The sequence below is a fragment of the Nerophis ophidion genome, linkage group LG20 (genome assembly GCF_033978795.1).
Source record: "Nerophis ophidion isolate RoL-2023_Sa linkage group LG20, RoL_Noph_v1.0, whole genome shotgun sequence".
Classification (NCBI taxonomy): Eukaryota; Metazoa; Chordata; class Actinopteri; order Syngnathiformes; family Syngnathidae; genus Nerophis; species Nerophis ophidion.
In genome coordinates, this window is record NC_084630.1 from 45,879,167 (window position 1) to 45,894,381 (window position 15,215).

The window sequence follows — 15,215 nt, forward strand, 5'->3', positions numbered from 1 at the left end:
AAGTGGGTTTATTTTGTATGTCGCTGTCAGCATCCGAGCACAATTGATAAATAGCAGACAAATATTAACGTGCATTTTGACCCTAAAATAAAAGCTATCCAAATTTGATAAAACAATAAATTTTCACCCATCTGTATAGTATGTTTGGAATACATTTTGAATCAAATGTATGTATATTTACCACAAGCAAGTTGACAGCTGTGTGTATATTGCCATATTGGCCAGCCCCACATGTGTGTTAGCGACAGTGCTAGCACAGTTTAGGGATGTTCTCTATGTTTAATTGAGTGTTGAAGGAGGACTTATGATAGCATTGTGTTTATATGAATGAGTGCACATGTGTTCGTTGTTTGAGTGTTAATAAGGAAATTGTGATACTTAAGACATTTCATATTGCTACAAAAAATGTTCTGTGCTACAAAAAAAAATTGGTCCTACCAATTTTTTCATTTAGTAGCACCAGACCTACTAATGAAAAATGCTAAGCGTACAGCACTGCAGGGTAGGATGTGAAACTTGGATTTTTTTCTTTTTGTCAAATCCGATATTTTCATGTAGTTGTTCACATAAAAAAAATGTGATGTCTAATTTTAATAATGCAGACATGACATCATGGCGTCACACGTGCTGCAGGGTTTATGGAAGTGTAAACAGCTCTAGCATTTATGACAATTTCAAGGATTTTGTGCAATCAAAGTCAACATTTTCTGAACAGAATTATTGCATGTAGAAGATTAAATAGGAAGACATCATTCATTTTGGCTATTGCTGTTCGTGGGACATTTGCTTCGATGTCTGGAGCCAGGAGTGGTGAAACATTGACGCCTGTATTTTGCTCATTTGTCAACGATTTGTTTTGCAACCGTCTATCTTGACAATAAAATTTTGACACTCATTGCTATTTAATGACATACTAATGAACGGATGAACACGATCAGAGCGATCAGACTGCAGTCATATTTGATACATATCTATTTTGTATTTCCATACGAAAAAGGCCTGGTTTGAATTAGAAAAAAATCGGAATGCACTGTTCACAACGACATGAAAAAAATCCGGTAAAGGTCACATATGGGTGAAAAAATCTGAATTGATTTTCAGTGTGAAAAAAGCCTTAGTTTCTTATAATTTTGCTATTGCTAATCACTATCACATATGTGGGGTTTTCCCAGCAAATTTGCAAATGTGTATCTTATGTAAGTTATAATTGACATGCTTCATTTCTGTATGTTTACTTTTACGGTGCTTCCGTGTAAAAGCTCTGGAATGGAACTCAACTGGAGTCTTTATGAGAACCGGTTCTCTGTCTGCTAATTGAGCAAGTAGAGACCAGACAGAATAGAAGCCCTTAACTGACACTTTATCTTGTTTGTTAATAAAAGCTTATTGTTTACTGTAATGTTAATTAAATGTAAACTTGTTTTGTGCTGTGGTATTTTACGCAACCTTCTTTTCATTGGAAAAAATACATTTTCGTTGAAAAATGACCGCAATTTGGGTTGCCACTTATCATTAGGGGTGATGGGGGGTCCAGCAACCAAACCAGTTTGGTTCCAGCAATGTGTTATGCTTGTCAATGTATGTATAAATAGCAACATTTAATGTAGTCCATTTTGTAATATGAAATAAAGTGTGTTGTTTATCAATCCTGCTTACTTTATTTCTGTACGTGTCAGCAGTATCCAGAATATCCAAAAAACCAGAATACCAGGAACTACATGTATGCATGAACAAAGGAACCATCAGTTCTAATAATAGCATCACCTTAAGTCCTTCGCCTTCTCCTGGCTTCTCGTACTTGATCAACCAGTTGTCGTTCCCTCGATCTGAGAAGTGTAAGACAAATGCATGTGGGAAATACATGCATATTACCTATACTGGCAACCATCAATTACACATTGAAAAATATTGTTGATATGAAACAGGAAAGAGTGTACATTATTACTTTAAGTCATTACTATATCAGAGGTTGTACAGTACTTCTTTACAAATCTATTGTCACAATAAGCAAATATGACTTCTAGATAGATAGATAGTACTGTTTGACTACAGTGTGTTCAATAATGTGTTGTTAACACACTAAATATCTCTAACAGGGACACACCCTTCTCCTCACCTGTGTTTCGGATTACATAGTCAAGCACCACCAGCCGCTCAAACTGGGACTGTAGTTGCTTCCTTATGTTCTCTGGTAGAGGTTCCACCTCAAAGCGCTTCAGCCAATAGTCGGCTTCACGATAACCCTCCACGAACAGTTGGAATGACCCCACCTAACAAAATACATTGACAGTTAAACCACTGTGGCTAGGATTTGCATTCTAACTGTTGTAGAGCTTATGAAACCACGTCAAAAGGAAGACATGTTATAACGTCCTCATTTTACTTCCTGAAAGCTTGCCTAATGCTTGCAAGGTCTGCCAAACACAATTACTACTGAGATCCTGTATGAAAAATATGCTTTTACAAAGTGAATACGAATAGGTACAATAGTTCCAATACATTGGTTAATTTGATCAGTATGATCTCAGCACAATGCAGTGTGGAGGGGTATTCCATAACACAGGTCAAGCCTAAACCCTGAAATGAAAGCAATTCAGATCTTCCGTTTCAGAATGAGAGGCGAGTCAAAATCAAAGTCAGTTACCATGGCAACTTCCTCTGTGAAATTAACTAAGTTGCATAACAAGACCAGAGTTTATCATGCCTCCTCTCTCCTGTTAAACATAAAGAAAGCTGTCAAACATGATGTTTTTTTACTTTTGTAACTAGTAGATGTCCAAATACAAACAATTCCTGAATATTTATGTCAGGAAATGATTCTGAGGCCATGGTTAGTTAAATATTATTACATATAACTACCAGGAAAAAATATCTTATTAGTTAAAAAATCCTTCATTTTAGATATTTATTAATAATTGGATTTCTTTGAATGAAAAAAAATATAAGTTTAGTTTTTTGTATTATTATAATGCAAACATAACTCAAATCCATGTGATATATCTGCTGAAAAATGCAGTCCTCAAAACTAATGCATAAATGTCCACTGAAGAAGTTGCTACCTGAGTTAACTAATAGGAAAAAAGATTTTGTGAAAAAAATAATACATTTATTTTTTACCTACAATTCAGATATTTATTTTGTTTTAGTCATATTTGTATTTTTAGATTAAAAAGCAGTTCTCCACACAGAAAGCCTGAGATTGAACCCTGACTATTGAAGGTCATCAAAGGCAAAAATAAGACAATCAAGGATATAAGGATAGTATATTACAAAAGAAAAAAGGGAGAAAATAATTTAGAAACAACACTTTTTATAGCAATGATGGCATATGCTTCTATTGACCTACTTATTTAAACAAACACTTTTTTAAGGGAAGGCTAAAATAGACACGCTTTTAATTGAACAAAGCTGGGTCTCAATCAACACAGCATGTGCAGTAGCGTTTAAAACCGTTACTTATTTCACTGTTTTAATTGGATTATCTGCTGTTTAACAATCATTCAGACACAGTAAAAATATAGACTGGTAGAGTGAACCTCGATTTATGAACTTCTTTGGTTCTTGAATAGGGTTTGTAAATGGAAAAAGTTCATATCGTGAAGCAGAGTGCCCTATGAGAAACAACATAATGATGAAATATTGGGTTCCAACCTCAATAAAAGTCCCTACTTTAGTGAAGCTTTGTACACAGTATAAAGTGCTACACAGTATCATATATCAAACAAAAATAACAAGGCGGTGAAGGATCAAATTTCTATTTAATAACAGAACTGTGCTGTATGCGCTGCCGATCAGAAATAACAAAAACCTTTAACTTTAACAAGCATAAAGTTACAATAGTAAACATTTACAAAGGTAAAACCAACTTACAGGAACATCAACAAGGAGCTGAGAGGAAAAAAAGCAGCTAACAAAGAAGTGAGGGAAGAAAAAAATAGATTTTTTTATTTTTGAAACCGTCTGCAACAAAATAACTCAATCCATCCATCCATCCATCATCTTCCGCTTATCCGAGGTCTTGTCGCGGGGGCAGCAGCCTAAGCAGGGAAGCCCGGACTTCCCTCTCCCCAGCCACTTCGTCTAGCTCTTCCCGGGGGATCCCGAGGCGCTCCCAGACCAACCGGGAGACATAGTCTTCCCAACGTGTCCTGGGTCTTCCCCGTGGCCTCCTACCAGCTGGACGTGCCCTAAACACCTCCCTAGGGAGGCGTCCGGGTGGCATCCTGACCAGATGCCCGAACCACCTCATCTGGCTCCTCTCGATGTGGAGGAGCAGCGGCTTTACGTTGAGTTCCTCCCGGATGGCAGAGCTTCTCACCCTATCTCTAAGGGAGAGACCCGCCACACGGCGGAGGAAACTCATTTCTGCCGCTTGTACCCGTGATCTTATCCTTTCGGTCATGACCCAGAGCTCATGACCATAGGTGAGGATGGGAACGTAGATCGACCGGTAAATTGAGAGCTTACTCAAATTTATCAATAAATTCGATATATCGGCCAGGCCTAGTTTTTACCTGGTCTTTTCAAGATGGGAATCTCTGGTTACTACCCAATACCATAAACATCTCGATTCACAAGCAACAATTATGTAACATCTTACAGCAGGGAAGTGTTTAATCAACACCTGCTTTTTAAGTCTTTAACAAGGTACAATGTAGTTGTTATGTCATCATTTTGTAAAGACCACACAGATCCATCACTGTGTTTCTATTAATAACAATTACACTCAACGGGAAATAATATTGTTATTGCACATGATATCATATAAATAATAAATCAATACAATCAATAAGCATGTTTGGTAGGTGTGCATTTAAGCAAGTTGTGTTGTTTTGATGGCACGCAATCGTGGAGCTATGGAGACGACTCAAGACCTGTAAGCGGCTGCTATCTTTGCTACAGAGCTACTTTATGGATTATTATACTACTTAAATGTTTCACTTTCTGAATGGATTAATATTGGCCTGTAGATTACTGGATCGCGAGGAAGACGGTTGATGAAACGTGAGTAAAGGGCATTCACTTCAAACTGACACTACCTCTTATTAGTGTACAGAACTTTTGAGGAGTTGTTTTACAAACTTTAGTGTGGTGTTGCTTCCTTATTTGTGATTATTCCAAGCTAATTATCAGATCATACCCTTGTCTTTTTTTATGCGTAGCATCAGCACATAAGAGTGAATGTGACAGCGTGTCATAATTATAACGGTATAATATCAATATCTGTATGACTTGTCCAGAATCTTAACGGTCCTTCAAATTAGTAATATATTGGCTGTTAATTAGTCATTAAGTACGTATTAATGCCTTATTCTGCATGGCCTTTTTATACAACTAGTAAGCCATTAACTAAGAGTCTTTCCTAAACCCAACCCTAACCCCAACCTTAACCCTAACACTAACCCTATTTTAATAAGCAACTAATTAATGGTTCATATGTTCCCTATACTAAAGTGTTACCTAAAATGTTATAATCTCGAAACATTATTGTATATACTAAAATTGTTACCTTTGGTGGTAGACCCACTCTGTGGAAGTGTTTTCCCACCTGGGGCACTTTCTCCAGCGCATACTTCTTCCCCCTGGATTTGGCTCGATCTATGGCATTGTAATGGAATGTTTCACTGGCCAAATACACTACCTGGTCGAAGAAGAGAAAGAAGAATGCTCAGTTGTCTTATTAAAGCAAGTAAAATAGAATATAGAGATGTACACAATGTACAGGTACTAACTTTGGTTTTTGGCACAACTCCCAAGCCGAGCTTGCTGTCAACAAGCGATGCAGCAGCCTCCGAGAGGTAACCCTGGTTTGGCAACAAGCAGCCTCGCCCAAAACAACATGGACAGCAGAGCTAAGGTGATGCACACATAGGTGATGTGTCTGTTTACATGTGATTCATATTCTATTCATGGACTTTACACACACCGGAGCGTACCTTGTGAAAGTATTTGGTCCATTTAGGATTCAGGTGACCGTAGGGTTCTTCTGACTTTGGTTTGAAAACACCGAAGACTTTCTATAAAAGAAACAATGATTGAAGATGATCCCCATATAGCATATTATTTTTTTTAAAATTGAAAAAAATACCAAAGTAAGTAAATGTGGTGCTTCTAACTTTGGCATTTGGCTAAAAATGCAAAAAGATATTAATTCTGTAGGTCAAAGTAAATGTGTAGCATCAAATAGATGCTGCAAACAAGTGTGGAATCAATACTGATGCTAATCCTGCAAAACGGCTACCTGGTATTGATGTAAGATTCACTTGCTGCATTAATCAACAAATATATTATCCCTTGTGCTTTCCACGTGTTTTAATTCAATATGGCTGCTTTTTACGTGACGCACTCTGAAAAAAACTATTTACAATTTATATATTTTAGTCCCAGTTGCTTATTTTGTTCAACCTGTCACAAATTCTTACCCCTTTTGGATCTTTGACAAAGTAACTCCCGCTAGAACCCTGGGAAATCCTTTCAGGGAAGACGCCACTCTCAATGGCTTGTTCCGCCCTTTGGATGATATCTGCAAACTCCAGATCATTGGGGAAATTATTGAAGTCCCCATTGTTAGTACCTACAAAAACAAAATAGAAATTTGTATTCAATCAGTGTTCATTAGTCAGATCTCCTTGACGTCTCATTTTGTAAGTGAGTGGTGGAGCAATAATTTACGTTCTACCAAAAACAGTTCGGTTCAGTTTCATTTTCAGTTTATTACCAACATGCATATAATACAATGTAATTCATCACATTTTTCCAGTTGTTTCATTACAGCACTTCCTAAAAGGAGTAAGAAGAAACCGAGCTTATTTCATCCTATTCCTTTTCATACTATAGCAATTTTATCGTATTGCATTGTTCAGTGAACAAATAAATAATAAACAAATAATATACCATAGTAAATAAACAAATATTACATACAAAAATAATATAACTTTTTTTTTAAAATAAGAATAAATATAAAAAACAAGGCTTCAAGATATTCATCATAATTCTTGTTCTGTGTACTTTGTGAACAGTCTCTTAAACTGAATAATATTGGTGATTTCTTTGATTTCTTTGGTTAATCCATTCCATGATTTAATTCCACATACTGATATGGTTTTAAGTGTTATACGAGCATACAAATGTTTTAAAATAGATTTTCCTCTAACATGTGTCTATATAAAGAAAAGAAAATTGCAATAAATTGCAATACAAATGGAATACTGTGCCACATGGTTGCCTTTAGTTAGCATGTCAGGAAATGTAGAGTTTGAATCTCAGTTATAGCAGCTTTGTGTGGAGTTTGCCCCATGTGCGGCTTCCCCTCTTCTTCCAAATACATTTGGCTAATTGGAGACTTCCATAGGTTAGAGTACGATTGGTTGGTTGTGTCTCATCTGTGTGGCAATTTTTTACGTTTTGCAGTGTTTTTCCTTTGTTCAGACCAGGGTTTCTTCCTGTCAAGTGCTTTTACGTTTGTTCTTCTTCCTGTGTTGTGGTTTGTTCTGCAGTGTCTTCATCCCTGCTTCTCAGGGCCATTCCCCTCACCTGTTTCTGCTCAAAGATTAGGAGGCTCACCTGTCCCTGAATATCAATCAGGAGGGTTTACATACTAGTGTCACCTGCTTCTTGACGCTGGTTCATTATTTCCTGTATGCCACAGTGAATATTTGTCCTACAGAGTTCCTGCACAACCTGTGTTGTTATTTTTCCTGCTGTTCCTAATAAAGGGACAACCTAACATGCACGTCGCTTGCTGTCTTTGTATCCTGATGTCACACCAACAATCGCAATGCAGCCCCGTGACAATAGCGATTGGCTGGCGACCCACCACAAACACATTTGACTGTTGGCCTTTACTCATTTACATATCATAACACACCTGGTCTGCCAGAGAATAAGATGCCAGAGCAAGAAAGATCAGTCTTGCCAACAGGACGGATCGCATTAACTTTCTTGTGACCTGTCTTTATTATGCTCTCAATAAAAGTCCATGATAACATCACTCTATTTGTAATGGGACTCTAGAGCAGTACAAGTCATTGAATGGAAGGCAAATGCACTTTTTTTTTTTTTTTTTGCCCATCATTCACAATCCATATGAGAGACAAAAACCAGATGTTTTTTCAGGTTTTTTTGCATTCAAATGTGTAATAATCAGCTTGTTCTAGGTGGCTAGCAATGGCGTGAACAGGAGTGATCCATTCTGCCTCTGAATCACTCTGAAAATGCATCCAAAAATCCCCTAAAATGCTCTATTTACATTTTGTTATCTGAATACTAACCAAATATCAGGGATATTGAAACACTCAAATCATAAACCACAGTTATGATAAGTGTTTAGGCAGACAAACTACCGTATTTTTTAGCTGAACCTTGATCACAGAGAGCTAACTATCTTACGCAGCTACAGTGTTGACATACTGAGCTAGTAAAAGTTCATTCTAGATGATAAATCACGCCTCAAACCTATATAGTAGCAGATTGTGGCCATAAACCGAGAAATTGGTCAACTTTGACATCCAAATTACTGTAAAGCCGAAGACGGCAAGAAAGACACAAAAATACTCTTTTTTCTTTTAAAACCCTTCATTAGGATTACGATTAATTCTTCATCCAAACGGAAAGACATGAAAATGCCATTAGCCGGCAGCTCCTTCATTGTTAGATAACTTATTTATGCAGTTCCCTTTTAACATCATGCTGTAAATGGGTTGTACATTATGTATGTATGTATGGATGGATGGATAGAACTTTATTGATTCCTTCAGGAGAGTTCCCTCAGGAAAATGTAATTATGTGTGCCTGCATGTCTTTTGGTGACGCATCTTTAGAGAGAGAATAATAAAATACTATAGAAAAGATATTAAACAATGTTTGGTTCTTCGTTTTGGCATTCACATGATCAATTAGTGTCTCAAATAAAACTCTTATTGTATTTTATGAGAGCAAAGATTAAATTAAATAATTATGCACTGGATGGAAGACATTGATAGTGAAAGCTGTGATTACAAGTCAACTCTAAGAAGAATGACGCTATTCGACAATCTTCATTCTAAACACAGCTGCCTAAAAAGGTTATATGAGACAGGATGGTAACACCTACTGTCTAGGATTAGAACATTTCTTTACCTGTGGCCAATTTCTGGCCCTAGACTGTGGTTGAATAACACATCTCAGCATAGACAATAGATGATAAAGTAGCAAGCTTCATTAAGTTTGTGAATAATAGAATTTGGGATTGGCGTAATAAAAAAGAGGACTCCATACGGGACAGGACATACAAGTGAACTAACAAGTATATTGGCTGATATAAGCAGGTTAAAGTTGAAGCTTATATAATCACTGAGATGATAACACACAGAGAATGCAGCAGCGCATAAGAGTGGAAAAGATTGAGTACATAAACACGCCAACATTGTGTATAAAAGGTTAGGGCTGGGCGATATATTGATATAAATGATATATCGCGGGTTTGTCTCTGTGCGATATAGAAAATGACTATATGAAGGAATCAATAAAGTACTATCTATCCATCTATATCGTAATATTCGAGTATACGTTCTCACGCAGTTGCTTTTAGCTGCGGGCATTACACTACAGGCATTTCTAACTCCTTCTCATCTCTCCTTCTCACAGAGACATAAAACAAGCCCGCCTTCTTACATACGTCACATACTGTCACGCGTGTAGCGTCATACGCTCTCGCCGAGCAGAGAGGTAGCAACATGGCTAACGTTAACTGAGGCAGGCGGTGCAAGCAGAGCGAGTAACATTACAAGAGAGAGAAGGTGCGAAACTGATCACAAATGGCTGAAGAACAATTAATGCCCCCAAAAAACAGCAGGGAGTCCATCATCTGGCGGTGGTTTGGCTTCAAGCAGGAAGATATTCAGCAGACAACAGCAATATGCAAAGTATGCAGCAGAAGTGTTACTACAAAAAGTAGCAGCACCACTAATTTGTTCTTTCATGTAAAAAGTCACCCGCAAGAGAATGAGGAGTATGGCGTGGCGCAGTGGGAGAGTGGCCGTGTGCAACCCGAGGATCCCTGTTTCAATCCCCACATAGTACCAACCTCGTCACGTCCGTTGTGTCCTGAGCAAGACACTTCACCCTTGCTCCTGATGGGTGCTGGTTAGCGCCTTGCATGGCAGCTCCCTCCATCAGTGTGTGAATGTGTGTGTGAATGTGTAAATGTGGAAGTAGTGTCAAAGCGCTTTGAGTACCTTGAAGGTAGAAAAGCGCTATACAAGTACAACCCATTTATCATTTCTTTATCATTTATTTAATTCAATTGACTTAGTTGTGATTTCCCTCTCTGCATGAAAGTTTAAAAGTAGCATATATGAATGCAGTATGAAGAAGAATGTTTGAATGTAGACACATAGAATCATCACGCTGCTGTGATTATAAGCATCAAGTGTTCATTCAAGGCTAAGGAAAAATATCGAGATATATATCGTATATCGCGATATGGCATAAAAATATTGCGATATTAATAAAAGCCAATATCGCCCAGCCCTATAAAAGGCATGAGTTTAGTAGTTTCTTGGATAAATAGAATAGAAAAGAATATTTTTATTGTCACTGTACAACGAAACAAGTAAGCAAAACTAATTTAGTGCAAATTCATAATAACACATAAAAAAAATAAGAACATAGATGAATAACAACACAGATAAATGGATAAAAATATATCAAAATACCAATCACGCAGCTCACATGCACAGTCCTTCTTGTCTTGTGTTCAGCGACACTACTGCTCTCGGGTAAAAGTGTTCTTAAATCGGTTTGTCCAGCATGTTATTGTCCTGTATCTCCTGCCCGAGGGCAGCAGTTCAAAAAGTTTATGTCCAAGGTGAGATGGTTCCCTTATGATATTTTGGGCCTTTTTGAGGCACCTACCTGGAACTGTACAATTCATGGTAGGGAAGGGACAGTGCAGCCAGTGATCTTCATGGCAGTTTTTATGACTATTAACTCAGCAGCAAGGCTTGACTTAGCATTAACGTTGTCAAATTCCCAATTTGAACAAAATTGCTTCAGCATATGCAAGTGAGGGACAAGAGCTTATAACTGTCAGAAAACTGCTGAGTCGATAATTTGGATTCTCCACCATTTGTAATTTTCACTTTACTAATACACCTTTCCCTTAAAATACAAAACCCCAAACCAGTTAAATTGGCACGTTGTGAAATTTGTAAATCAAAACCGAATACAATGATTTGCAAATCCTTTTCAACTTATATTCTATTGAATATAAAGACAAGATATTTATTGTTCGAACTCAGAAACTAGTTTTTTTTAGCAAATAATTATTAACTTAAAATTTAATGGCAGCAACAAATTGCAAAAAAGTTGGCACAGGGACATTTTTACCACGGTGTTACATGGCCTTTCCTTTTAACAACACTCAGTAAACGTTTGGGAACTGAAGAGAGCAATCTTTGAATTTTTTTTTAGGTGGAATTCATTCCCATTCATGCTTGATGTACAGCTGAAGTTGTTGGTATTTTAGGTTTCATATTGCGCCACACATTTTCAATGGGAGAAAGGTCTGGACTACAGGCAGGCCAGTCTAGTACCCACACTCTTTTACTATGAAGCTATTATGAGTGCTGAAGAACGGTGATCAGTGGTACTATTTTGCAGTGTTTTAACATGCTTTATCTTTATATGCTCATTTGTGTTCCATTTTATCCATTAAACCATATTGTATTTACAATCTGCAAAGTATGTGAAAACACTGTTTAAACATCACAAAATGCCACAAATTCAGTCAGCTATTTTGATTATTGCGCTCTGAATACTTTTGGCTATTTTCGGAAAGTGACATTACATTAGTAACGCTTCTCCACTCTGACAAAGTTGTCAGATCAGTCATACTGGAAATAAACCAACATTGGAAAGAGATGTGGTGTTTATCATTCACAATCCTTATGTAAGACAAGAACACATATGTTTGGCTTTTTTATGCAATCAAAAACGTAAATAAATAGCCCAAAATTGACCCAAAAGATCGAGGGTCCTCTGTTGCGCTCTTTATATTCTCTCTAAAAACATCCAGAAACTACCAACAATATTCCATTTACATGTTGTGACCTGAAAATAATCAAATGCTTATTGCTCATCCTCTTTGTATTCGGGCTCAAAAATATAAGGTATTGGATCATAATTTTTTTACAAATGGTAATAGTTTTTGGCTCTCACAAAGTCTGCTTTATTAGTGTTGTTGTTGATAGGGAAGGAATTTTTGGTTCCTAGCATGACGTTACATGATCACGTGAATGGCTTCCTCATTATCTCTCAAAATGGCTCGGGAATCTCTGTGAGATTGATACTATTTTGATCATGTCCATTTATTCGCGGTGTCATTAATCAGACATGTATGATAATAGTTTCAATATAGAGGCAACTTATTTTTCCACTCTAATGGTACTTTAAACATATTTACTGATGAGTATGACTTGGGCTGGGCGATATATCGATACACTCGATATATCGCGGGTTCGTCTCTGTAAGATATAGAAAATGACTATATCGTTATATTCGAGTATACGTTCTCACGCAGTTGCTTTTAGCTGTGGGCATTACACTACAGGCTTTTTTCACTCTTTCTTGTCACCTCACAGAGACTTAAAACAGGTGCACCTTCTTACATACGTCACATACTGTCGCATCATACGCCCTCGCTGAGCAGACAGGTAGCAGCATGGGTAACATTAGCTGTGATGCTAGCGGAGTGGTGCGAGTGGTAATACGAGAGAAAGAAGGTGCGAATCTGGTAAAGAAAAACAGCACGCTGTCCATCGTCTGGCGGTGGTTTGGCTTCAAGCGGGAAGATGTCGAACAAGTATGGGGCAAAAGCGTTGCTACAAAAACTACCACATACTGCTAATACAGTGGGGGAAAAAAGTATTTAGTCAGCAACCGATTGTGCAAGTTCTCTCACTTAAAATGAGGACAGAGGTCTGTTTTTTCATCATAGGTACACTTCAACTGTGAGAGACAGAATGTGAAAAAAAATCCAGGAATTCACATTGCAGGAATTTTAAAGAATGTATTTGTAAATGATGGTGGAAAATAAGTATTTGGTCAACCATTCAAAGCTCTCACTGATGGAAGGAGGTTTTGGCTCAAAATCTCACGATACATGGCCCCATTCATTCTTTCCTTAACACGGATCAATCGCAGAGCTCTGATTGGTCTGCTTTTAAAGAGAACAGTCCCCAAGCACAGGAGAGCAGACATTAATTGTGCTTGAAATGCACAAATTATTGGGTGAGATTAAAGCAACAGTGATCAAACATTTGCATGAAAAATTATATTGTGTACTTTATTTCTATAAAGATTATAAAATATAATTACTGAATGTGTCATTTTCATCTTATTGTGTCTTTCGTGTATCCAGAAGAAGTCACAAAGTAAGACATTCTTTTAAAATTGGTTTTAACAAGAGGTTTAATTCCCACACACATTTTTTCTCATGCACACACGTCTTTTCCTCTCACAGACAACACGTCCTCATTCTTTGCCAATCATCATTCCAGCATGTTCGTAAAGATGGGAACACCAATAACACATGACCTTACAGATTAACACCAGCATGTTGTTAACTAAAAAAAGTCATTTAATAGCTGCAATGAGGTGGCGACTTGTCCAGGGTGTACCCCGCCTTCTGCCCGATTGTAGCCGAGATAGGCACCAGCGCCCCCCGCGACCCCAAAGGGAATAAGCGGTAGAAAATGGATGGATGGATAGTTATTTAAAAGTGTTGTTCATTTACATGACAGCCCTTGTCCCATATCCCGCACAACCAAATAGCGTTGAAAATGATAACAGCTTCCTCTGCCGCGACTCGTTTAGAAGATGCACAGTCCATCTTCACAAACATATTTTAAAAGTAAACTGATCATTCTGAATGATCAATTCCAGTGTAGACAATGATGTTGTGGCTGTCATCGCTCGTCACAAGAAAGTAAATGTAATTGTCAATGACAGCTGCGGTTGCTCTTACTGGAGACATTAGCTGTTTTAGAAGAGTCTGGCGCCACCCCCCACAGACGAACGATAAATTCAACTAAACAGCGTCAGTGTTACAAGTGTTTTAGTGAGATTATATAGTCGTGCCTGAAAGTCGGAGGGGTGTGGCCATGGGTGTGGTGACCGCCAGTGTCTCTGAGGGAAGCCACGTTTCTCAACGAGGCGAAGCGAAGGCAGCGGGTCGGGCCGGGCTGAGCTTTTTTACCCCCCCTCCACCACGGTGGAAGCATCCCACGTTCGGGGGCGGCCGGTCGGAGGAGGCAAGAGTGTCCGCAGCTGCCTCTTCGACAGGTGCACGAAGAACAACGCAAACTCCGCTCATGTCTACGGTAAGAGCCAACTTCCATCCATCCATCCATTTTCTACCGCTTAGTCCCTTTTGGTGTCGCGGGGGGGCGCTGGCGCCTATCTCAGCTACAATTGGGCGGAAGGCTAGGTACACCCTGGACAAGTCGCCACCTCATCGCAGGCCCAACACAGATAGACAGACAAAATTCACACTCACATTCACACACTAGGGCCAATTTAGTGTTACCAATCAACCTATCCCCAGGTGCATGTCTTTGGAAGTAAGAGGAAGCCGGAGTACCCGGAGGGAACCCACTCATTCACGGGGAGAACATACAAACTCCACACAGGAAGATCCCAGCCTGGGATTGAACCCAGGACTGCAGGACCTTCGTATTGTGAGGCAGACGCTAGTGCGTCTGCCTCACGGCTTCCACCGTGAAGCCCCTTATTACCACAATTTTCTCACCGAAACCTGCCGGTTGACATGTGGTAGAAAACCATGTTTGCTTGATCGCTCTGTTCCATAGTAAGGCTTCACCTTCGGGAATGTAAACAAGGAAACACCGGCTGTGTTTGTGTTGCTAACGGCAGCCGCAATACACCGCTTCCCACCTACATCTTTCTTCTTTGACGTCTCTATTATTAAATTGAACAAATTGCAAAAGATTCAGCAACACAGATGTCAGGAATACTGTGTAATTATGCGATTAAAGCAGACGACTTATAGCTTGGATCGGGCTGGAACAAAATGTTCGCTACAATCCGTGACGTCACACACCATCATTCGCGTCATCATACCGCGACGTTTAAAGAGGATACTTGGCGCGAAATTTAAAATTGTAATTTAGTAAACTAAAGCGGCCGTATTGGCATGTGTTGCAATGTTAATATTT

General features: G+C 38.5%; 1 protein-coding gene and 1 long non-coding RNA gene across 2 annotated transcripts in view; both read right to left on the reverse strand.

Annotated features, from left to right (window-relative positions):
* Positions 1-15,215, reverse strand: part of LOC133539212 (uncharacterized) — a 67,281-nt gene that overhangs the window by 40,424 nt on the left and 11,642 nt on the right. The gene's annotated exons all lie outside the window — the stretch shown is intronic.
* pi4k2b (phosphatidylinositol 4-kinase type 2 beta) overlaps positions 1-15,215 on the reverse strand; it is a 30,016-nt gene that overhangs the window by 12,033 nt on the left and 2,768 nt on the right. Inside the window, exons 2-7 of the mRNA XM_061881374.1 lie at positions 6,423-6,574; positions 5,937-6,017; positions 5,733-5,852; positions 5,510-5,641; positions 2,117-2,270; positions 1,765-1,826 (exon numbers count right to left, since the gene is read on the reverse strand). Of these exons, the coding sequence (XP_061737358.1) occupies positions 1,765-1,826; positions 2,117-2,270; positions 5,510-5,641; positions 5,733-5,852; positions 5,937-6,017; positions 6,423-6,574 (701 nt within the window). The remainder of the gene's footprint in view (positions 1-1,764; positions 1,827-2,116; positions 2,271-5,509; positions 5,642-5,732; positions 5,853-5,936; positions 6,018-6,422; positions 6,575-15,215) is intronic.